The sequence below is a fragment of the Platalea leucorodia genome (genome assembly GCF_965183815.1).
Source record: "Platalea leucorodia genome assembly, chromosome: W".
In the NCBI taxonomy this organism is placed as follows: domain Eukaryota; kingdom Metazoa; phylum Chordata; class Aves; order Pelecaniformes; family Threskiornithidae; genus Platalea; species Platalea leucorodia.
This window is the reverse complement of record NC_138859.1, coordinates 33,548,328-33,574,766: the sequence shown is the minus strand read 5'-3', so window position 1 is coordinate 33,574,766 and position 26,439 is coordinate 33,548,328. Positions and strand designations below refer to the sequence as shown.

Here is a 26,439-nt window from a genome sequence, read left to right as displayed (position 1 = left end):
CAGCGATCGCTGCTCGGGGACGTGCTGGGCATCGGTTGGCAGGTGGTGAGCAGTTGCATCACTTGTTTTTCCTGGGTTTTGTTCCCCTTTTTTTTTGTTGTTGTTTTCCTTTTCACTACAATTTATTTATTATTATTATTATTATTATTATTTATTTTTTTTATTTCAATCATTAAACTGTTCTTGTTTTCCCCTTTTGCCCTTCTGATTCTCTCCCTCATCCCACCAGGGCGGGGGAGGGTGAGCGAGCAGCTGTGTGGTGCTTAGTTGCTGGCTGAGGTTAATCCATGACACTGCAGAATTGATAAGTGAGAAAAGATTAGTGGATGAGCAGAAGTAAAATTGTTCAAATAACACAAAGAACAAATTGCTGAGTTATAAGAGGAGGCTTACAAAAAAAGGTAAGAGGTTTACAAGAAAGGTTTAAGACTTTGCTAGGAGATGGTCAGTTGGATTTCAGAACTTCCACAAAATTTGCTTACACAAGTTTTTTGCATATTTTACAGTTTATTTTCTCTCCCAGTACTGAGAGTTCTCAGGTCTATTCTAGTCCTATATTTCTGTGAGTTAACTCACTCTGCTGTCTCAAGGCAGGATCAACTATATTTTACCCTTGACAAACATTTAAGCCCCATGAGACAGTTCCCATACCCTACTCCTGAAAGTTATCCCCATGCTGCAGTATCTTTATTATTCAAAACCATTTCCTAAGGAAACTTTCTTACTTCTAGTGGATAGGACAAGAAATTGCAGGGCATAAGATCACAGTATCTCCAATCCACACATTGCTTGCTTCCTCTCTCTTTGCAACAGCCTTTTATGTTATTGAGGATTGTTACAAAGTTCCTGCTCAGCATTCCCTTTTTTTTTTTTTTTGATGTAAACAACTCCCAGTGTGTTCTGTTCTCACTGATGAGAGATCTAGAAAGCAGTGTAATAAGTCATATTTTCTCCTACATTGCTTTCTCCTGTGGTCTCTCTCTCCCATTGACTTGCATCTTTCTTAGAATGCAGTACCTAAAATTGGACATGGTACTCCAGCTCAGTATACGTTCCACTTGTCATTGTTAAGGATGACTCCCTCTTTCTTACACTCTATATTCATCTTTCAAAACTCCAGCATGTTTTTGCCTTTTTTACAACAGCATGACATTAGTGACATGGTCAGCTTGTGACCCACAGTCAGTTTGCGATGTATGATAAACCCCAAATCCTTTCAGGAAGAACCGTTATCTAATCTGTTGGATCTTACTCTGGGCTGCTGATTATTTTTGCTAAATGCAGCACTTGCCATCAGTTCCTATTGAATTGCACCCCATTTTTCCTTTTTTAAATAATCTTTCCAATTTACCAAGTTTATTATTAATTCTGCTCTTGAATTCAGAACATTTACAGTCACTTTCACCTTGGTGTCGATGGCAAATTTAAATTTAATTTAAATAAGCACACACTCTCTATTCCATCATTGAAGTCATTAAAGCATCAACTCATACAGGACCTTGAGCAGACCCCTCTGCAATACTACCCAATAAATCCTTCCATTGTTGATGTATGCATGTGCTTCTGCATACCTGTGCCCACATATGTAGAAACATATATGTGTGCATGCACATCTACGTTCTGCCCGTATCTGAATATATGGAGATTACGCTGACCAGAGTACTTGGTTGGTTTTGGTGCTTGCTGAGTGCTAACTCATTTAGCTTTCCTCCAATACAAACAAAACTCCTAAGTGTAAATAGCATTTGCACTGGAATCAACTAACTCGTACCTTCCTCAACTAACTGATGACATTTTTTAACTAGAAAATATGCCAGAGCCATTTTATTGATGCACATATAACACATCAGTTATCACATTGCAAATATCTACATTAACTTTTAAGAAATCATCCCACAAAAAAAAACACCAAGAAGGAAAACCAAAACATATTTCCAACAGTTGATCTACCTCAAGCTTAAAAAACAAAATGAAACAAAAAAAGCCCCACAACTTTCCTTTTCTTTTTTCATTTACAATAATGACAGTGAGTTCTGATCCTAACCCAGAATTCCTCTGAGAAACTGTATAACACAATAGTACTTTAAAAATATATTTAGAACAGAAAGAAAAATGCAGGCTCATTTTAAAATTTTGCTTAGTTAAGGAAAACTGCCAAGCAAATATGGAAGGTGAAGTGTGTAAGAAAACAAGACTTGCACAGACTTGCTAGTGGGGTGCTCAGTTACACTGCTGTTAGAAATGCCCTACGTAAAACTAAGATGAAATGGTTTGTGCTCAAGCAGTTTTACATATTCCTCAGAGATACCATGAATAGTAATAAGAACATTTTTTAAAATAGTAAAATATTTAAAGCATGGGCATGCATGCCATACTAATGTACAACAATTGAATAAAAATCTGATCTTCCCACAGGACTCACTAAAAGATTTTTTGCTTTCCAGAGAAATCCTTGTTAACGTTCAAAATAACAAGGTTCAATGATCTGGCAGTTTTTAAGAACAGATTTCTGACATGGTTTTGAATGTTTCTTAGATGAAATCACTAACATTAACAACTTCACATTAATCAATTGATGCCAGCAGAATTCTCAAGAGCTATTCTGTAGGCTCCAACACCAAACAGTAATCAATTAAGGAAGTCAGATGAAAAGAAATGATTGCAAAGATCAGTCTTGTCAATAGCAAAATAATCTCATCTCAGTGGTATCAAAGGAAGAGTAAAAAATATGCCATATACTTATTTCATAATGCAAGTACACTATTCTAAACAGTCAAAAGATTTAGTTATCCAATAATTCCCAAATAACTATTGTAATCAAAATTAATGAAGTAACTTCACAAATCTATATTCTAGAGCATATAAATAAATTTCTGTATGAATTATACAAGCTTTTTTCTTTTTTACTGTGTTAAAGAACATAATTTAGGGAATACTTAATCTCCAAATAATTAACACCAACTGTGGTGGGTTAGCCTTGGCTAACAGTCAAACTCCTACCCAGCAGCTTGCTCACTCCCTCCTTCAGCAGGGCTGGGGGTAGGGAGAGAAAATAGAAAGAACAGGAACAAGAAAGCTCTTGGGTCAAGATAAAGACGGAAAGATTGCTTACCAATTACCATCGCAGGCAAACCAGACTCAACTTGGGGAAAATTAACTTAATTTATTGCCAATTAAAATAGATATTTAATTACTGATTGAGGTAGTCAGAAACAAAAAGACAAACATTAAACCAACACCTTTCCTCCCCCTTTTCCCTGGCTCAACTTCACGACCCTTAGTGGTACAGATGGAATAGGGGTGTGGGAGGGTCTGCTCAGTATATAACAATTTCTCTCTGCTGCTCCTTTCTTCTCACACTTTTGATCTGCTCTGGCATAGGTTCTCCATGGGCTGCAGTTCCTTCTGGAATATACAACAGATCCATCACGAGTCCTCCACAGGCTGCAGGGAATATCTGCTCTGCCATAGAGCACCACATCCTCCTTCTCCGACCTCGGTGTTCCCTCCTCCTCTCCCTGTCTGGCCTTTTCTACAGTTTCTTTTCAGAGGCACCACCAGCTTTGCTGATGGGCTCAGCTTTGGCCTGTGGCGGGTCTGTTGCAGAGCCATCTGGAACCACCTGTGTCCAGCACAGGGGCAGCCCCTGGTTTCTTCCCAGAGGCCACCCCTGCAGACCTACCTGCTACCAAAACCTTGCCACATACACCAACTTAAATACTGAGGGGAAAAAAAAATCAAATACATACAGTTTAGTCCCTGGAGATAACTTAATATTTTTACATCTCTTGAGCATTTCTCTTTTTGAATAGGGAGAAACAATGCCACTGTTTTTTTGTCTATATATTCCACCTGTGAACAACTATTAAGCACAAATAACATTGTTTTGTTAAACAGCTAAGTTTTTGAACCTGCTGAGTTAGCAAAGATACCCACAGCAGGGTGTTGAGAAGGGGGGCAATTAAATACCACTCAAAACAGGATTCTTATTTTTCCATACTCTTTGTTTGGCTATCACCATCATGAGGGCCTCTACCATGTTACATGCTGTGGCAATTAATCACGGACTCCGCGTATGAGTTTAGGCGAAGACAAGCGAAGACAAGCGAAGATGACGACGACAACGACAATGACAATGGCAATGATAACAACGATGACGATGATACTTTATTTTTACAATCTATCCCTTTTATAATATGATCTAGTGTTCACGAGCAAGCAAAACCCATTTCATTGGCTACTGTCTTTCGTCCACGCGTCTCTTCAGCGTTACTTATTGGTTCTTCAAGCTGGTGCACGCAAATTGCTCTTTCAGGGATGTATCCAATCTCATCCTTATTTTGCTGCCTCTAAGTTTCACAAACTTGTTTGTAACAAGCCTCAAGGCCACAGCTGCATTCCTGTGAACCTGTTTGTAACAAGCCTCAAGGGCACAGCTGCATCTCGTCAAAGTAAAACACTATCATCTCATTTATTCCCACAATTCCCCCTTTTTGTTTTTCCATCACAAAAGCTTGTTTAATCATATTCTATAGCATTTTCTGTACCCAAGACACTAGACAAGAAACTATCATTATTATAGTGCAAAATATTAGTAACAAGAAAAAACCCATTTTGATTAGAGACATTATTCCCCAGCTTGTTAGTAAGTGATTCAGCCAATCAAATCCATCACTGACTTGTAATTTGCTAACTTCAAATCTTTGATTGCTTTATGGATTAATTTGGGGTTATCTGATAAGTCATTCCCCATCAGTCTTCTCGGAGTTCAGTGTCTTCTACTGCTCGTTCTTGTTATCCGACGCAAGAGCCGGTCTTACGCACCTTGCAGGTACCCACTTAGGTCCTACATCTGTTGAGACACAAGCATACCCTCTGCCCCAGGTTAGTAGATCAAAAGGACCTTCCCAATTCCCTGTTTGTAGCGACTTTGTAAAAACCTGCGCCTTCTGTGGTGTGGCTGTTAAATCTTTTGATTGAAGAGACAGAAAATGAGAGATAATAACAGGAATATTATTTTCATACATATTCAGGTAGTTTAACACATACACGGCTTTACTTAGTCTGTCTGCTGGAGTGGCTCCTGGCATTCCCCCTTTTTGTTTTTGCAGGTTCAATTGTTTGTTGCAAGGTTTTCCAGCCCAGATATTTCCAAGGCTCAGTTTTTTGCACCTTTTCAGGGGCTATTTCAAGTCCATATCTGTTTAGAGCTCGTCGTATCTCTTTTTCTTAGTTGTGGGCAATCTCTTTTAAAATGTCCAGTTTTACCACAGGAGAAACATGATTTCTGCACTTTCATAGCGGCGGCAAAAGCTGTAGCTAATGTTTCCATATTATGGGACATTGACCCCACCTTCTGGGTAGCTTCTATCATGTCCATTAAGGAGGGATTTTTTAGAGGCAAAAGCACTTTTTTACAGTCCATATTCGCATTTTCAAAGGCTAATTTTAAGAGTAGGACCTCTCTTGCTTCTGCATTTTTGACTTGTTTTTCCAAAGCCTCTTTAAGACGATCTAAGAATGAGATATATCCCTCTCCTCTCCCTTGCTTTATTAATGTAAATGATTTTGTCGCTCTTCCGGCATCCGGCACTCTTAGTAATGCCTGTAAAGCAAGGTCTCTGCCTTGTGCTAATATCTCTGGTCGTAATCGTGCCTGTAACGTTGGGTGATTTAACGGCAGATCCCCCATAAGCTGTGGGAGTTCTGCCCCTTGTAAAGGGTCGCCTTGTTGTCGCTGCATATTGATAATTGTGGCATTTTGACAGGCGGTACGCCAGGTGCTTTCAAAGATCATCTTTTGCGTTGGGGTAAATATAAGATTAGTAAGCGTGCATATATCAAATGGTACTATTTCATTTGTAAATATTCCCCGTAGCAGGGATTGTGTAAAAGGAGAACCCAGTCCATGCGCGGCAACTGTTTGTCGTAGATCTTTTAAAACATTACAGCCAAAAGGTTCATGCTCATCGGGGACATTTCCATTGCTGCGTATGACAGGACACGCTACCGGTGAACAAAAAGCTGTATCCCCCGCTTGCAATGCTTGGTGTCTAATCTTTTGCCACCTCGCAGCAGCGGCTGCTGCCCCCCATTCCTCGGGCAGCAATTGATTATGGGTTTGTGGAGTATCGGCATTAGAAGCAGTAGAGAAAGGCGGTAAGAGTGCCAACGCGGCAGAGGCCGGGGGGGGGGCGGAGAAGTGGAGGGGTACTGATTGCAGGGATCGAAAGGTCTAGCAGAGGTGTTGAAGCCATAGGAACAGGTGAAGAAGAAAACGGCGCAGAGGGTAGCGGCGGCGCGGGGGGGGTGGAGGGTTGTGCAGCCTGAGCACCCGCGAGCAAGGGCATGTCGGAGGACGAACCCGATGGCGGTGTTTCTGGCGTGCCCTGCGGGGTTAGCTCCGGAGCGGTAGCAGAAGCTGCAGCCTTTCGGTCTGACTATAATTGTTCTAAAGAGCCTTTCAGTAAACGCCATGTCGTCAACACACTTGCGGCATTACTGTCCCCCCCTGGTGGCCGCTTCCCATAACACTTTTCCTGCCTCCTCCCAAGTCTCCACCTGGAACGCGGTCGCTGCGTTCGCTTGTTGCCCGTTTCTTTGCAACCAAGTTAACAACAACCGAACCTTTCCTTCATCATAATTTATGCCCCTTTTTGCAAGGATTCTCAAAAATATACACAAAATAGATTTTTCTTCCGAGGACATTTGTGCCCCCATTTTCCCGTCCCCAGCTGCTCACCTCTTTTTCCCGAGGCGATTGATTGTTGACAAGCAGCTCTCTGGTCCGCTGCAGTAGAGTTCAGCTCTACGGTCCGCTGCAATAAAATTCAGCTCTATGGTCCGCTGCAATAAAGTTCAGCTGGGCTTGCCACCGGCCGCTCTCTCGTCCACGGTTCTTAGGACCGAATCACGTCGGGGTCACCATTTGTGGCAATTAATCACGGACTCCGCGTATGAGTTTAGGCGAAGACAAGCGAAGATGACGACGACAACGACAATGACAATGGCAATGATAACAACGATGACGATGATACTTTATTTTTACAATCTATCCCTTTTATAATATGATCTAGTGTTCACGAGCAAGCAAAACCCATTTCATTGGCTACTGTCTTTCGTCCACGCGTCTCTTCAGCGTTACTTATTGGTTCTTCAAGCTGGTGCACGCAAATTGCTCTTTCAGGGATGTATCCAATCTCATCCTTATTTTGCTGCCTCTAAGTTTCACAAACTTGTTTGTAACAAGCCTCAAGGCCACAGCTGCATTCCTGTGAACCTGTTTGTAACAAGCCTCAAGGGCACAGCTGCATCTCGTCAAAGTAAAACACTATCATCTCATTTATTCCCACAACATGCCATAGAAAGCTACCTGACACAATCTGTAGTGCATTCTTTACCTTCCACAAGCAAACTATCAGAATCTATTAAAATTATTTTATGCTGATAGCACTAGAGGACAAATCACAGGCCAAGAATCAGATACCAAAGAATATGCCTCAGGGTGCTGAGGCCAGGCCCATTTGCAAGCAAATGATATTGTGTGAAGCTGGCATGCTCAGTGCATGACAACTGATGCACTGCAAGGGGGCTGGACTAGATGATCTCTAAAAGATCCCTTCTAACCCAAACTATTCTATGATTCTATGTGTTGCTGCCTTTGATATAATCTCAATCTGTTATAAATGCTACTTTTAAGAACACCTGTAAATATCTAGAGAAACAAAATAAGAGTTTAATGTTTCACAAGATACACTTCTTTATTATCGTAATCACAGAAACATGATTTTGTACAGGAATGTGTAAGTGAACATTAATCAATGCAATTAAATTTGTTTCAAAGATCAGGTAAACATACTACAGAACACTGTATTGTAAAGAACAGAAATATCTGATTTCTGGCCTTACAGTGCACATTTTGGTGCAAGTATTAAGACACAATAGTGTTCAATTCAGCAATGTATTGCAGAACATCATGCCACAGTCCACTTCAAAGAGGGTCATGACATGCAGTTTGTTAATAAAATGTTGTGGTATATAAAACCACTGCGTGTTAATTAATAAAATATATAGTGGTTTATTTGGATGATTTTGAAGTGATTTCAGTGTGGAATTTAATTTTTTTTCCAGGACAAACATCCAGAGTCTCTTGTTATTTGGAACAGTCTTCTTTTAGGCGATAGATTTGGCTTCAGGTAGGAATGCCTCCCAGTATTTTATTAGCTTGCAGAGAAGGAAAAAAAACACCTTACTTTAAGTACTGAATGTTGGAAAAGAACACACATACACCTTCCTCCTCTTGTACTGAATTTGTCTCCACTGGACAAAGAAAGAACACAGATGCTTCCATTCACATTATCCATTGTCCATTCACATTATTACATGATGCAAGAAAAACACAAGTAATAAATACACAAATCTGTTCATGCAAACAGAGTTATTCTTACACACTGAGCACATTACCACAGAATATAGTTATAGAGAATTTGTTTGCGCGGTAAGTTTGCCATTCTTACCTCTAAAGGTATTTTGGTTTGGTTTTTAATTATTTTATTTTATTTTTATTAAACAAAGCTGGAGGGTTATATTCCCAGATTGAAAAAAGGAAAGATTCCAGACACTCATTTGGGAACCAGGCCTACTTCTGAGTCACTGAAAGCTGTTTTATTGCTGTACAATATTCAGTACATTTTTTTTAAAGCAGATAAGCATTTGAGTATTCAAGTCTCTTCAGTAAGCCTAAGCACATATTTAATGCATTTTACTCCAATCTACAAGTATTACTTGAATACACAAGACCCTCCACTTCCCCCCACCTCCCTGATGAAGCTTCTCTCTTGCTCCCCTGAATTAGGGCTATGCAAGTGAGAACAGTAATAGCTGGGAAACAGCAATCACTATGTTCTCCTGCAATATATTACAGACTAGAGTTAGTTCTCTATGTTTTAGGAACTGCTATACTTAAAGCCTGCCTTTTAAACTAACCTAATATGGAACATATTAAGTATTAACTTGTACAAAAATTTTAAAATTTCTTACCTGCTGTTGTGTTTGCACTAACGATTCTAAGTACTTGATAATAACAGTTTTAAAGTCTTTCACTCGTTCCCTCTGTTAATAAAGTAAATAATTATGGCAGATTAACCTCTTAACCAAGTTTGCTTGGAACATCAATATTATCTAAAGCAAAACTGTCATTTATTTGGACAAAATTATACGTGCCTCAAATCTTTGCACTTCCTCATGAATGGTTTTGGAGATCTGTTCAAAATCTTTTTCCCCTTGCTGAACTTTTGTCTCCCACTGGCAAAGGAAAAACATGCAGAGAGAGATAAGACTGCGTTCTCTCTTCAGTCTATCGGTATCTGAACTTTTTTTTAGTATATTAGTGATAGTCATTCAAGAGTTGAAAAGCACCTATTTGTTTTTTGACATACTTAAGGGAAAGCCTCAGTACAGTAATTTCAAAACAACAATTTATAGAGAAGGATGTCATCAGATCAGTTAAAACAATGATATCTCTAAGGTAATGTTATCTGTATACCAAATATAAAAATATTTTAATATTTTTATTAATGAATATTTAGTAAAATAAAATTTAAAGATTCTTTAGCAAAGACAAAGGATCTCTAAAGCTTTATTAGCTATTCCCTTTACAAACACTGCTATAAAAAGAACCTAAATCTTTAAGTATTCTTACCTGTTCAATCAAATGTGAAAAAGTCTCAAAAAATAGTTGCCTGTACTTTCCTATTCACAGAAGAAATTATTAAATCTTCATCTCTGCCTATGGTCAAGTAAATGTTTATCTTTCTTTGTCATATTTCTGCTGCAGATGACAAGCTAACGAAGATGTGTTTATTGGTCAGAATGTATGTTATTTAGGCAAGCCAAAGCACAAGCTCTCTTGCTCAGTGGGGACTGTTTTAAGAAACAGCAGGAATAAAAAGAAAAAAAAATTGCAGGTAAGAGCAAAGAAGGAAAATTCAGAGGAAGTGAAGCTGCTTGTAGGGTTTTGCCATACTGGGAACAAGGCATTAACATCAATACTACAAAACACTTGGTCATGTTTACCCTTATTTTATGTCAAAAGACATCCAGCTACACAATTAAGAAAGCATCACCAGCTATACTACCTTATCATTACTAGACTTTCCTTTGGACCTGCTTTTATGCAACTATTATATTGCTAAATTTAAACCATCTGTGTAAGTATATTATGAAAAAAGGTATCACCCTGACACTTCAGACATATGCATGCTAACAGACATTCTAAAAATGCAACTGTATCTATCTGTTAATCTCAACATACTAACTAAATTATGGGAGCTAATAGATCTGGTAACAGTTATCTTCCTCAGAAAAAAACAGCCAGGAAGTAACATACACCAATATAGTATATTCCTGCTAGCAATCTAGTAGTGCTATTTAATCACAAGAGCACTTTGTGGTACAGTGTCATCTTACTGTTGTGATATGTAATGAACATCTATTCAAAAAAATATCTTGAGATATTTATGGTTTTAGTCTGTATTTATTCAAAGTTCCCTTATTGTCTTTTCAGATGTACACTTATGGAGCTATGCAATGTCATAACAGGACGTGCTTCAGGGAAACACTAATATGTGCACAACCTAGAGTTAGCTAATAACTAAAACAATATAAAATTCAGTCCAGGAAGAGAGAGATGAAGACTGCTTTGAAATAACCTGTGCCTTCCTATTACAGAAGCTTAGAGGTGCCTGAGACTTCAGAGAAAGCCTCTATAGGCCTATGGAACCCACATCCAAGTTTCATCATATCCAAACACCAGGGTTTGTAAGAATTATCACTGGATACATTTGCCATCTTACAGTTTCTGACAAGGAAAAATCTTCCCCTTGTTTAATATAGTGTTTTGAGGACTACTATTTTACCTTTTATCTGCACAAAGGAACTGAGTCACAGATAAAGCTCAAGTTGCACAGGCTTCCACTTTTCAATATCTCTGTCAAAAGGACTACTATTAAAGAATTCAGCCACTCTGAATATATTTCAGTGGAAGCAATAATTTTCTGCCAGCATATTCAAATTCTGGGTTTACTAACAACCTTCTCTAAACACATGATAAAGTAGGAAAAAGAAAACCTTCAGGAACAACATCATTAATTATTTTTATATTAAGAATGAGAAAGGGTCATTGAGTATTTCCTACTGTCCTGGTTTCAGCTGGGATAGAGTTGATTTTTTTTCTTCCCAGTAGCTGGTATAGTGCTGTGTTCTGGATTTAGTATGAGAATAATGTTGATAACACACTGATGTTTTAGTTGTTGCTAAGTAGTGCTTACACTAAGTCAAGGACTTTTTAGCTTCCCATGCTCTGCCAGGTGCACAAGAAGCTGGGAGGGGGCACAGCCAGGACAGCTGACCCAGACTGGCCAAAGGGCTATTCCATACCATATGACATCATGCTCAGTATATAAACTGGGGGGAGTTGGCCGGGGGGCAGCGATCGCTGCTCAGGAACAGGCTGGGCATCGGTTGGCAGGTGGTAAGCAATTGCATCGTGTATCGCTTGCTTTGTATATTATTATATTATCATTATTATTACTACTACTATTCTATTTCGTTTTACTTCAATTATTAAACTGTTCTTATCTCAACCCACGAGTTTTCTGACTTTCACCCTTCCAATTCTCTCCCCCATCCCACTGGGGTGGGGGGAGTGAGCGAGCAGCTGCGTGGTGCTTAGTTGCCAGCTGGGGTTAAACCACAACACCTACTACTCCAGACACTCAGGAATTAGTTTTGCCAATGAGTTCCAGCTCACTTGTTGCATGGTGGATGGATGACATCAAGAGAACCAACCAGCAAGAATGTGGTCACAAAAGAGTGACGCTTTTTTTCCCAGTCAACAAGGGCCTTTTTAAAGAAAAAAAGAAAGCCATGTTAATGAGCAGCTTCAACGCTGTACATAAAATATATTGAAGTGCAGAAAAAACAAAGCAGCTTGGGGTAGTGACCAATGAGGCAGCCAAACAAAATAAAGTGCATAAGAGCTTGAAATCTGCAATGATGTTCTCCATTATTTCATGAGAAAATAGTGGCGCATAACTAGAATGCATTAATGTTAAATAATTAATCTGTCCTACCTCTTCAATTTCCTTAGTGAAGCATGTTAGAAAAAGTGTATAATTTATAAAACTTCAACATGTTAGATTTTTACTGAAATTATAATATATGTATATAGTAAAAGAAAAAAAAGTAGATATGCTGGATCATTAAGCAAAACATGAGAACAGTTCTCCATTAGTCTTTTTAGCTAGATTTTAGCTTTAGAAGCCAAGAGATGTTCTTCTGACTACCTAAGTCATCTGCAACAGTTAAAAGCATTTTAAACTTGTTCATGTTCCCCTCCTCCCATCTCCCAGAGACAATATTTGACTGCCTTACATATCTCAGAATGGGTAACAATTGTGCACATCTCATATTTTAAATAAATTCCTTTTAACAATTTCAGTAAATATGGAAAATAGCAAATACGTGATTTATAAACAAAAATTGTATAAAATAGTGCATTAATGGGGACTGAATGAATCAGTACAAAAAGTCTGGCCTCCAGAATAATATAAATACTTTACAACATTACCTCTTTTATATCATCTTTAGCTTGCTGCAGTTTATCAGGTCTGTTGGCAAGTTGGAGCTTTGCTTCAGCTTCACATTTTTTTTGTAAAGTCACCTGAGCATCTTGCCATTTCTGCCAGCATTTCATTCGATGATCAAACACACCCTGTAAGTATGGGCGTTCATTAAGCAATTGCAATTGTTAAAGCTATCTAAATTCCCATTAGGAAAAGATATTTCTGGATAAAACTGGAACAAGTGCACTCAAAAGAAACTTCACTGTGTCTTGGATTTCATTTGACAGCATGCTTGCACAGCTAAATACCATCTAAAAATAACAGAGGGCATTCAAGAAGCCTCTTTAGAGCAGACACCTTGGTGCTCCAAATCATTTTGTGTTCCTTGTCCCATCACAATACTACCAAAGTGACCACTGCGAAGTGCTATATTACACAAATGCTTCTCTAAATACAGATTCTAGCAAACTTTTCCATTGACTATACGCATAACTGGCAGTACATTTTTGTTAGCAATGGATGGAGGTAGTAGAGTTAAAGTATACATTTTTAAATATATTATGTATTCTATATAATATATAGAATAACATATAGACTATAACTAAATATATTATGTGTATATGTATATATAAAAAAATATAAAAATATATTCCCAACAGCCTGACAAGTTCAAAGATATTTCTGGATAAAATTCTTAGACACTCCTGTGATGGGTTGACCCTTGTCTGGCTGCCAGACCTCCACCCACAGCTGCTCTCTCATTCCCCCTCCTCAACAGAACAGGGGGAGAAAATAAGATGAAAAAGAGCTCATGGGTCAGGATAAAGACAGGGAGATCACTTACCAATTACCATCACAGGCAAAACTGACTCAACTTGGGGAAGATTATTTTATTGACAATTAAAACCAGAGTAGGATGGTGAAAAACAAAGACAAAACCTAAAACACCTTCCCTCCACCCACCCCTTCTTCCCAGGCTCAACTTCACTCCTTCATTCCCAACTCCTCTACCTCCCCTCTGCCTGAGCAGCACAGGAGGGATGGGGGGGGGGGGCGTGTGCAGTCAGTTACAGTTCCTCTCTGCTGCTCCTTCCTCCTTACACTTTTCCCCTGCTCCAGCATGAGTCCTTCCCCCAGGCTGCAGTCCTTCAAGAACTGCTCCTGCATGGGCTCCTCTCCACAGGCCACAGTTCCTGTCAGGAGCCTGTTCCTGTGTAGGCTCTCCAGGACTGCAGCTTCCTTCAGGGCATATCCACTTGCTCGGGTGTGGTCCTGCAGGGACCTGCAAGGAAATACCTATTCCAGCACCTGGAGCACCTCCTCCCCCTCCTTCTTCTCTGACCTTGGTGTCTGCAAAGTTGTTTCTTATACTTCCCCCCTCACACACATACTCTGCTGAGCAGTAATTTGCCCTTTCTTAAATATGTTTTCACAGAGGCACCACCAGCTTTGCTGATTGGCTCAGCTTTGACCAGCAGTGGGTCCATTGGGGAGCTGTCTGGAACCAGCTGTGTTTGCCTCTTCTCACAGAGGCCACCCCTGCAGCCCCCCCACTACCAAAACCTTGCCACATAAACCCAATACAACCCCTCCCCATGTCAAAACCTAATCGTTCCGTACACCAAAACTGAATACTTTCTTTAATGAGATGTAGATCCACAAGTGATATTTGTTGCCTATTTACTGAAATTATTGGTTATCTAATATGGCCAAATTATGTTCTTGAAAACATTTTATGAGCATACTGTAAAAATCAGTTACCTGAAAGAAACATGTACAGCATACTAACTAGCATGGTGTCCCTAAATACTCTGCACAATTAATATTGCTCTAATTAGAAGATGTTCACCATTTAAATTTTGTCTGGATCCTATTCATCCATGCCCATTTTTTGTCACAACAATTTTTTATCATGGGAATAATTGATCATGGATTCATTCATTTTACTTGATTGGAATTTCAGGTAAAAACTCAGCAAGTCTTAACTGCGTAATGAAGTGTGCAAATGCATACAAACATTCATAGAATCATAGAACGGTTTGGGTTGGAAGGGACCTTTAAAGATCATCTAGTTCCAACCCCCCTGCCATGGGCAGGGATACCTTCCATAGATCAGGTTGCTCAAAGCCCCATCCAACCTGGCCATTTACCTTAAATATACAAACTGCAAAGTGTGACCCTAAGCACAAAAATTAAGCATTTTTCCTAGCAGTACTTACTTTTACTGCAGCAATAAGACGAATGTAGTCACCAAGCAGTTCTGAGAACACATAAAAATCAGAAAAAGCTTGTTCTTGATGCAACTGATCTATCTTCTCCTCAACCTCTGCAAGTTGAGACAAAGCTCTAGATAGAGCAGTATGGTCCTCAGAATTACCTAACATGGCAGCACTTTTAGCAAAGGCAGCTGTGTTGGCTGAAAGCTCTGAAATACAGGAGTGACATCGAGTACAATGAAGTTAATTTTTTATATTATTCTTCAAGATAGATCAACTAAGCAGACCTCTGCCCTACAGTAACCCTAACTTTACCAACTGAAAAATATAAACTATATTTCCCAAAGCTCATGATAAAATACACAAGGAGATCACAATGAAACCACATTTAGGAGAACATAGTGCACCCAAAACTCTCCAACATCAGTAAATGATTTGCTGAGCCTGTTATGTGACGTCTATTGTGTCTTGCAAAATACATGGAAGAAACTGTCACTTCGGTATTATCCAACTGCTTAGTTCAGAAAGAGTCCAAGCTCACAAAACAAAAGTCAAGTCACCTATACAGCAAATTCAAGACAATCTTAACTGGTCTGTAGTGAAGTTTTTCCATGCAGTTGGGGGGGGGGGAGGAATAAGAGGAAGAGAATTATTCAATGAGAACATCAACACCAGAGTGGAATTTGCTTCCATTATACTGTTCTATTGACTAAAGTATCTTTAACAAGACTCTGTATACTGTAATATATTGTCATGTTTTGACATGCCTTAAAAAAAAATAAAGGCATGCGACTTTGTGGCTGGCATCTATGAAGCTGAAGTTTTGAGCTTATTCATTAACAAACACTTAGGCAACTGTCTTATCAAACCTCATGTTAAGTCATTATGTACAATGTTAACTCCTATGAAGGACCTTTGAACAAAATCTCACTGTAATCCAGCTTAGTTAAGGATTGAAAGCACAGGTTTGTTTATAACTGTGCTGCTTTTGCAGAATCATCAGAACACCAGAAATATTTGTAGAAGAAAAGTCTTCAGATATTTAAAACTATCACAATTTAAATACCACTCTTTAAAAAAAGCATTTCTTGAAATCTAAGAGCAGGTGTCAAATCAGCAGTAATCAGATACATTCCCATTTTCATTACTTCTTAAAATACTCTTTAACCTTGAGGACATCTGATCTCAGAGACATCTGCCTCTACAGAGAATAATTCCTGGTAGAGGTATGAGAAAGCAACTTAAGACATATTCATGTACTTTTAAAAGGGCAGAGTTGAAAGGTGACCCCATACTTAAACATAATGCATCTGTGTCAGAAAGTACATTTATGGTCTTTTGTGTACTACAAATCAAACTTTGATTTATTTAATTTATGTTAAAAAAAATGATCAAATGGAAAGCAGTCCTGACAAAACAGCTACATAGGTGATTAAAATATTAAGCTTATGGACATTTCTTCTCTCAAAAACTAAAATTGCTAGCGAAAGAAAGAGAAAAGGAGGAAAAGTTATCTACACCTTTGCCTAGTGCTCCTCCCATACAGGGAAACCCCTTCAAACCACAAAAATATCCTGATTTGTCTCCTATCAGAAAGCAGTATTGGGGAAACTAGACCAGGGACTTGGACTGGCAGAGGCCATAGTAAATGATTAAAAACTGATTTTCTCATAGATACTGGAGCACAATTATCCATGATTGAAGCAGAATCATGTCCTGGAGCCATCCCTCTGAAACATCAGAAAATATTAGTAAATGGAGTAAATGGAGTAGTGATTCCTTATTCAATTGTTAAGGTAAAACTGGAACTTCCCTTTTGCACCCCCACCCCCACCCCCCCCGAATACTAAATGCTACTAGGAAACCTAAATATATTGTGCATGGATATTCTATGAGGCAAAAGTTGGATACAGGGCAACACTAAATGGGCTTTTGAAACAATTGATGAAGAAACAATGCCAGGGCCCCAGTCAGGAGGTTACCTTTTTCAGGACCAAATGGATAGGGGGTAGGAAATAAGTCTCCCTGGTCCACTTGGCAAATTGATTATGTTGGACCTCTCCCTTGAACACCCGAGGGGTGGCATTATATCCTTACTGGAGTTGAAATAATATCAGGCTTAGGGAAAGTTTTTCCTTGCAGGAAAGCTGATGGTCTTACCAATGTGGCAGGACTTAATGGATGGTTTGCTGACACTCCCATGCCTTCTGCTGCGCAGTCTGACAATGGCTCTCATTTAAAAAATTGGTGTGAACGTAACGGAGTTGCCTGGGTGTTCCACCTGCCCTACAGACCCCAAAGTAATGGCATGGTCGAGAGACGGAATGGTCTACTAAAATGAACTCTAGGGCAAAATTTATATACAGGAAAATGGGGTAAAGCCCTACCTGAAGCTGTCCAACGCTTAAATAACAGACAGACACCCACCAGATGCCCGGTGGAATGTGCTCATTTTTTTGCTCTCCAACCAACAAAACCTTTAAAACCCCCACTGTCAGCCTGTCAGTTTTCTCAGGGTGACACTGTTCTTATTAACTACCTTTCAATGGTTAAAATATCTGCCACTTTACTAACTCCCTGAGAAAAGGGCATATGGAAAAACATTTCTAAATGAGGACTCCCTCTAACTATCACTGAGGCTTGGATAATTTCCAAGACCAGATAATTTCTTATCGCTTCAGGTAATGAACTATACTTGGATGGATTCTTCGGCCTGAATAAACCTGGAATGCACCCAAGGAATCATCACTTTACCTTCGTGGAAATTCCAACTGCAGGAAAATGATGATCATAGCACCCATTGTATTGTATTTATCCTTATTTGTACCCTGTTCCTCCTTATTTCATGACTGGAACAACAATCGTGTCATTCAGTTCACAAACTTCATCTCTCAGAGGGTAATGAATCAAACTGCTGGTATTGTTTACACCATCCTCAATCTTCAGATACTAATTCCAGGTGGTTAGCTGAACCTGTTCCTGAAATGTCTTGGTACCAATCTAAATTGGCATACTCACTTCCCAACCCTCCAGCTTATCAAACCCAACCTTTTAAGGCACATTTGTATGATAAAACCCCACGGTGTATTACAATGCCTGAACATACAAATTCAATGTGAGTGGGACAAACAAACCATTGTGACTATACTCTGCTCTACAACCAGACACAAACCCAGTTTCAGCTGATATGCTGTAATTGAACCAGAGTTTGTAATGAATCCAATTTAAGAACCACATGGATCTGTAAAAACAAATCAGTGATTACAAACACTGCTGTTTTAAATATTTCGCCACTCTGGAATCTCACATGGAATATTAATGGTACATTTTGCCAAAGATACTATAATTTCACTGGTCCTAATTCTACATTTTACATTCTACATAGTAATGGTTGATTAAGTACTAACAACAGTTGGACCACCTGTAACTGGCATAACATGACCGGCTGTATATATGCCAATCCTTTTCACACTATTCAAATGAGCCACACTTTCCTACTCAAATTTGATCATCCTGACAGTGAAAAAGAGACTTATCAATGGTGTGAGGAATATTTCCCTAGAAATCTTACAAAATCAAATTGGTGGCCTACCATTCTAGCATCCAGATGGTTCTGGCTCTGTAGCACAAATGCATATAAAAGTCTTTCACCACAATGGGAAGTACTTGTACCATAGCACATCTTTCTCCCTATGCATTTCAAACCAAAAATTGAACTACTACCTTTTTACACAACCATTACCCTGTATGCCATAAGCATTTTGTGATCGATCCCCTGGTAAAAAGAACAACGAGATTCCATCTATTTATGTGTGCATTGTTTCCAAGTTTAGGTATTATTGAATTGGAAAAAGCTATTGTAAATATTTCTGCTATGCTTGAAATTGTCCAAAGTGCTACTGTAGATGCTTTAAAGAATTTGCAATCGGAAATTAGTTCACTTTCGCAATTAGCTATTCAAAACTGTTGGGCCATAGATTATCTTCTAGCGTCACGAGGAGGTGTATGTGTACTGTCAAACACCACTTTTTTTTATGCTAACAAATCTAAACAAATCAAATATCATATAAACATCATTCAAAGACAAGTTCGTACCTTCCACCAAATAACTCGAGCAACCCTTGTCAGAAGGTCTGTCAACTGCCTGGTTTTGGCTGTGGTCTTGGTTACCTGACTTCAGAGCATGGGCCTGTCACATTTTGGTAATATTAGCTCTTATTATGGCTGTTGGAATTACGTTATTTTGTGTTACATCTTGCTTTAAATCTTTATGCATATCAGTTACTAAAAATCAATGTTTTATACTCTCCTCCCTCCTTGGATGAACAGCCTTCGGACAACAAGCAGCCCATTATTGTCGTGGAGTCCTCCTTATGACTCCATTACTAAGCTGTAGGCCGTGAGCAAGAGTTAATGGTACCACCACCACTGGCGTCCTTCCCTGTTTGTGATGGTGTCAGGGGGTGGGGTGTGACCGGTACCCCCTGTTCCTGACCCCTGGTAATATGGTTAACATAACTAATGCCATTTTATAAGGCAAACAGCCATTCTCTGTGACCAAGCTGGTCATGTATTAGTCCCCTTTTCCCTCATTATCAGGCCCTGAAGGTCCTGTGAACCAAGTAGACAAATCAAACAGATTTCTTCTTCTTCCCCTCCCTGTAGGCCTCAGGATTCCTGGGTGCCAGGCCGACTACTCCCTTCTTTACTGGCCTTGAAGGTTCCAGGCACCCGGCCAACCAGGTTGATGACCCCATCACAGAACAGGGAAGCGTAACAGGACACAGAGCACTGTCTATAAAATCAAGCAGTTACAAGTCCTAGGTGGGAACTTGGACTGGAACTGCTGCTGGACAGTGAGACCCGTGACCTCCCGGTGGCCAGGGACACCTCCACCGTCGTCTGCTTCCTCCGAGGACTGAGTGACTCATATTCTTTTATATGTTTTTCGAGTCTAGATTATGATTGTTATGTTGATACAGCAAACCAAGTATTAAGATTTGACCTGATCTGCAGAGGGTCCAGGTGATTAGAAACCATAAGCTAAGTGGTGCTATAAAATTCTGTACTATGCTACTTATAAAATTGTACTACACTGATTCTGCTTATAGAAATCTTGTGCTATTCTGATTATAAATTCTATGCTATACTAATCATAAAATCCTGTTAAGAAAAATAAAGATTTAATTGTAACTACGACTTAGTGCCGTCATCATTCTGCCAAGGATCCCAAAAAGAACCTGTCTGTCCCCTTGGTGTCGGGTGACACCATGAAATCTAGATAAATTTATAGATGTCTACTGTAGCATATCACTTGCTAGTTATAGTATTAAATCTCTGCAAGAAAAAAAAATCATGCTAATCAATATAGTAACTTTCAAGTTCAACAGAAGGAATGATATATATTCTGGATAAAATTAAGATTAAAAACAGATATACCAGAAATGCTAGAGCAGTTTAAACTAAAAGGTAGAGTTAGAAGACTTTTGCATTAAAATTTACTGTAAAACTAACTATTTGTTAGTTAAGAGCTCTGACATACATACTAAGTTCCTGTTTCATTAACATTTTCTAAAGCTCTAAGCACTTAAGCTCATGCAGTCACATAAAAGTAAAGTTACCTTTTCTGTGGCACACTAATGCTTCAACACTGGCATGAAGTTTCCTAAGTTGCTGATCCAGATTCTCAAATTGCTGCTGTTTTTCTTCAAACCACTGACAAAAGAGGAAAGAGTCTAGCATTATAATTTAGATTACCAACAGCATTTCTTGTTTTAAAGAAACAAATTATCCATTTATTTCTAGGATGGTCAACTGATACAGCTAAGAATCCAAGCCAATAAGCAAATTACTATCTCATTTTCTACTTCTACAGCTTTACAATGCAGTTGTTGAGCCTCATTAATTTGACTCATTATACAAGTAAAAAAAAATCAGCTCTTACTGCATCTGATTCATTCATCTTGATTGTCATTTTGTTGACAGCATCAGCAGCCTTGTTTACCATCCTCAATATTCCTGCTCCACTCAGAGCCTGGGTGTTAACCGCTCTCGGCAGCTGGAAATGAATGACAAATAAGGGCAAACAGACTGGTTAAAAGGCTGGAGGTTTAACTGGGTACAAGGGGGAAAGAAAAGGATAGACTATTTTCTTTACTCCTATGTGTTACAATATAGTGGAATCTAATTTCTCAGTTTTACTATTTTTACATTCTCAGAGGAAAACTTAACAATACAGAGTATTTACTTTTCTTCTACACCTTTACATTTAAATAGAACAAACAACCTACTTGTCAGAAGCTATGAATTAGCCAAAGGTCCTAACTAGCCACCTATATACTACAGAGAACAAACTGCCACTACAGAAACAGAAAAGCTTAGATTTACAATAAGATACAGAAATTCTGTAAAACACTTCATTATAATGCAAGATTCACACTGTGTACAGATCATATAAAGTTGATGTCTTTTTGCTTTTAAATATAGGCCAGGTTTCAAAACCTACCTCATGAGTATTGTGAGAACTGTGCATTTTTGAGGTACTTAGAAATCCTCAGAAGTAAGTTAACAAACTTTAAACTGATATTATTCTTTGTTAACGTTAGTCTAAATATGCTGTACAAAGTGGCCCCGATGTCAGGCCATTTACCCTTCTTATCTGATACTTTGTGTCAGCAGCATTGACACTTTAAGTTATCTATCAATGATGCTTTTGTCAGTATCGCGACCTCTGTGACTTATTAGCATAGCTAAGATATTGACATTGGCCAAAAGACAATCCACTATTACAGCAAATCCACTATGCACATTTATAGACTTATATTTTTTGAGAAATAACAGAAAATATGTTCTGCAATATATTTCATTTTGTAAAAGGTGCCAGATTGATAGCATTGGTGACTGAAGTCCTCTATCCACAAAACATCTAGTATAGCCAGCAGCACTGCATGTCTGTTCACATTATCATGCCAATAAACCTCAAGGTTGACTCCTAAAGGCAAGAACTGTTTCCAAGCCAGTTTAATTCATGATCTTAATTAACCCTCAGTAGTACTGATTATGGATTTTCACTCTGTGTATGATGAGCTTCACTCAGAACCAGACAGACCAACTCACTTGGCAGAAGTCATTGAACAGCAGATAGCTTTTGGTCACTACCAACCTAAGATTTATCAGAGGTAGAGGCAATAGACTTTGTACATGATTACCTAAGTAGCCTTTTGTCACTCTGTCCCATGATAGGTACAATCCAATTTGATTTTATATGAATTTAGGAGATTATGTCTCAATACAAAGAGTACATTACTTTGTACATTACCATATCTGGAAACAAATAAGGAACTTAAAAGAATGTAAATACCTCAGAACTTTCCAAGAACTGCCTTAAATCTGGATCCTGCAACAAGGTAGGGTGTTTTACTGTTCTTTGTAGATACCTATGATTTATAAAAGTTAAAATATTAGAAAACAAAACAGATTTCATGTGCCTGACAGCATTGGAAAGTGTCCTTTAGCTAAAGAATGGGTACAATGCAGGCAACATGTAACTGCTTTTCATTATCTAATGGGATTTGAACACTTGTAAAGTCACCTCTAAAGACAAGTTGCTGGCAGTGGTTTCTAACCTAGTTTGTTTACATCAAACTTCTTAAGGTATCATAATTTGCCATAAATCTATGTTGCACAGAATTAAAATAATATACTTGATATTTTTAACACCTCAGTGAAGGCTTCCTGCTCTAACAACAACCAATTTAAGCCAGAAAATAGATGGGCTTGTTTAAACACATTCTCATACAGTGCAGTGAACAGGCTTTTTGTTACAGCTAATTCTGGCTGGCTTGTTTTAGAATTAAAGGAAGTCTTGGAGAAGTGAGCTGATCTTGTTCTGGATATGAACTGTTTATTTGCTAGCTAGACAGCCTTCAACCTATATTAGTTCTACAGGACTCATCCACCCAGAAGTTAAATTAGTGCAACACCTTCCTTTTGCAATTTTTTGCATTTCTGTTTGGATCTAAAAAACTATTGATTGTACAAATATGAGTTGAAGAGGGAAATTTCTACAGTGCTCATTCACTAAAAACTGCTGCAAGTTTGTCATAACTGATTTTAATATTATGCATTAACGGAAAGTGTCTGATATTTACAAGAATGCTTTACAGAAACTTAATACCTCAAAAGATCATGGGAGCATGAGAAAGTATGCAATATTGCCAATTAAGATGTACTAACAGAACACCATTAACAGTATTTGTACTTTTTGCAAAGCTTTAGTTTAGCTCAAGCCTCAGCTGTAAAGTACCAGAACTGCCCCATTACAGTCACAAATTGCTTGGAAACTGTCCTAGAGAGTTATATAGACTGGGACTTAACTGAAAGTTTGAATACATTGATATTGTAAACACAATGTGTTTTCTCCATCCTCCATTAGATATAGCCACCAGATCCTTATTTTTCTTCCTAAATAAGCTAAGAGTTGCAGTGAAACTATTTCATACATTAGATATTGCTCAACTTTTCCTTGCTTGTTCTAACAGTCAATAGCAAGTACAAGTTAAAGTTGACGCGGCAAAGAGCTTTTTCTTTAGAACTTTGCTGCTAGAGAATAGCACTTACTCCAAGGGAGATAACAAACATCTTCACTGGATACAACTAGAGGTATGCTTGAAGGCACCTGTCAGACTTGTAGTACTTAAGTTCACTATTCTAAGGCATAAACTTCAGTGAACTCAATAAAAAAGGCACATTGCTTTCCTGTCCACTTTCCCTATAGCTCTGGGCAATCTAGAAAGAGCAACCTAGAACAGATTTCTTTGGTCTTTCTGGGGCACATTAATGTTTTCCTCGGCTTCAGGAAACAGCAACATAACCGTTGCCTCTAAACACCTTTTGAACACCTCAGTAGGTAGGTGACTTTTTGGTTCTGAATGGAAAAGCTAGCTAAAATTGGCTTAGGAACATGATGAAAAAGTTGCTCGTTGCCAGATAAGACTTTCACGGTCTTTCTGAAAAAAGAAACGGAATATACCGTGAAGCCTTCCCAACACTGTCAAAAGTACTGAGGAGTCCCTTCCCCAGTATGGGAAGAGTGCTTAACATCCACTGAAAGTGGTATACTAGTTTAACTCCTTTAACAAATAAATGAAAAAGCAACACTTAAAGCACGCACACAAATATGTGAATTAAACTTTTCCTAATCTGAGTTCTGTTGTTCAAGTGACCAACCAAGGAGGAAACCAGTCATCTCTATCACAGACAGAGACCTAAAGTTGTCTGGAAGTGGTTGTTCAGTTGTCTAAGTCTAATTACTCCAATCCCAGCTGTTATTCCAAGTCTTCATAACACCACTCTTTCAGCAACAGGCTTGTTGTATAGCCAGGATGTGTTTCAGAGTTCTGCTCCAAGTGACAGAACTACATCAGTAACTTCAGGGTGCAATTTTAAGTAGCAAACATTAAGCTGTATACCAATCTTTAGTGATGGACAGCTGTAAGACAGGACAACCTATCAGTATTTTGAAGGTCAATATCAGTTCAGATGTTCTTCTATTAGTTAAGAAATGGAAGGATGGTAGCAACAAGATTCTGAAGAGATATTTTTCCAATTAAGATTGTTTCTGGAACTCCAAAAGCTCAAGAGCTTCATATATTATGTTAGATATGGTCTTTGATATACAATCAAAACCCTTTGATTTCTATTAATTTTCTAGTTTAACTGCAACTGCTAAATGGTGTATTGTTTTCATATGATGTAATAATCACATAGAATCACATCACAGCAACGGGCATATTATAAAATCATACCAAAATTAAGTCTGTATACTTGACTCAGCTGTATGTGACCATAAGTTATAGAAGTTTTACTAGTTGCTTTTGAAAGGCTTTACCAGCCATGTCAACAGGAAGGGATGATGCAGCACATCAGTGACAGTACCCTTTGTGATGGGTGCACTCGTCCTGTTTGAACTAACTGAACTTTGGTCCAGGCAGATGCTCAACAAATAGGCCTAACCAAGGTTAATCCTATTGTGCAAGGCTATCAGCAAGAACCCAGCACCAAAACCACAAAAATGGTTTGGCTGGAGACTGGGCTGATAAGCAGCAGAAATTGCATGAATACAGCAGAAAACCTGACTACAAGCCAACCACTTAACACTATAAATATCTGCATCCATCAGGGTCCATTGAGCTCTCCCTCCATAGCAGCTGGCTGTGCGGCAATCTCCCCTTGAGTAAGGATGCCTCTCGAAGTTACCCCTCAAGACTGAGAGATCCCTTACCTGACACCAGGCATCGATGGGTTGGTAAGTGACATTTTTTGCATGCATGTAACATTTAGATACATATAGTAAGTTTACACAATGACCTTTGTATCCCATACTAACTTTAAGTGTAGTAGAGTATTGACCACCAATCCATCTGTACTTATTAAATATTTTACATACCTAAATTTACTGATTAGAACTCAATAAACTAACTACTAGATCAAAGTGATCTCTGACTCTTCTCCTGTGAACCCCTTCCATAGCAAAGGTATTTGAACAATACTAGTTGTATGCCAGTGCTGGGTGACAGAGATCTGCTATGTCTTACATCAAAATACAGCTAGTCACACTAATGCATTATAAGTCATCAGAAGGCCGTTATAGTTTCAACTGACTAAAGGTTTCTTTCATCCTTCCACCTGCCCAACAGTCAATTTTATATGAAATAGTTGCACTGAAGTGATTTAATGCCTTAAAATCACAATGTGTAAGTAAGCTGATGAAGAAAGTTTTGCTTACTGGATCTCTGCAACCTCAATTTTGAGAAGTGACCTGTTTGAAAAGAGGTAACTATAATTCTCCCTATGAATAAGTCTAAATTTCCTATTATTAACAGGAATTATTCCATTTCTACACAAAAATTGGGCAGCTGTATACAGACTCCAGAATCCACCTAAGTACAGATGGTCCAGATCCCAGTTACAGAGCCCATGTAGTATATTAAAATTCATTTTGATGCTAAACAAGTTTTAGTTAGATACATACATTACCTTTCTAATGATGCTCTTCTTTTTTCTACAAATTCAGCAGATGAAGAATCCTCCTTGCCTACTTTAACCTTGGTCATGCCTTTGAAGAAAATGGCATCATATTGATTTTACATTATCATAAAGAAATCATTAACGTAACTGATATGATTAGAAGATTAAGCTCAGCTAAGTTTAAGCCAAATTACAATGAAAAGCGCCACAGAAGAATACAAAGAACACAAACACCGCATGCTGCGCACTTTTGTAGGAAACAGATCCATGAAATGTGCAATTTCCTGTAATACATCTATTGTGATCAAAGTTATTAAAAAACTAGTTGAATTTGCATTTATGAAGACAATCTAAATAAAGGTCACAGTCTTACTGGTCACTTGTGTTCAGAAGAAAACAGTTACTCTAATAAAGCAGAAGAAGAAATTAAATCTTAGTTTATAACTCTATTGTTTGGTATACTCATAAGTAATACTTTTATTCTAGTATTTTCTAATTTCTAAAGAAAGTGTGGGGGATTTTTTTGTTTTGGGTTGATTTTAGGGTTTTTTTCTTTTTAATTAATATATTGG

The 26,439-nt window shown here is 38.4% G+C and overlaps 1 protein-coding gene across 2 annotated transcripts in view; it reads right to left on the bottom strand.

Annotated features, from left to right (window-relative positions):
- Positions 1-8,139: 8,139 nt before the first annotated feature.
- The window catches only part of LOC309601663 (sorting nexin-2-like), a gene marked incomplete at its 5' end in the record, with an annotated part of 45,774 nt that continues 27,474 nt past the window's right edge, over positions 8,140-26,439 (bottom strand). For both annotated transcript variants that reach the window (XM_082334826.1, XM_082334827.1), the window contains 9 exons: positions 8,140-8,223; positions 9,040-9,111; positions 9,223-9,303; positions 12,629-12,772; positions 14,843-15,048; positions 20,461-20,554; positions 20,784-20,897; positions 22,200-22,275; positions 25,877-25,955. In XM_082334826.1, the coding sequence (XP_082190952.1) occupies positions 8,173-8,223; positions 9,040-9,111; positions 9,223-9,303; positions 12,629-12,772; positions 14,843-15,048; positions 20,461-20,554; positions 20,784-20,897; positions 22,200-22,275; positions 25,877-25,955 (917 nt within the window). In that variant the 3' untranslated portion in view covers positions 8,140-8,172. The remainder of the gene's footprint in view (positions 8,224-9,039; positions 9,112-9,222; positions 9,304-12,628; positions 12,773-14,842; positions 15,049-20,460; positions 20,555-20,783; positions 20,898-22,199; positions 22,276-25,876; positions 25,956-26,439) is intronic.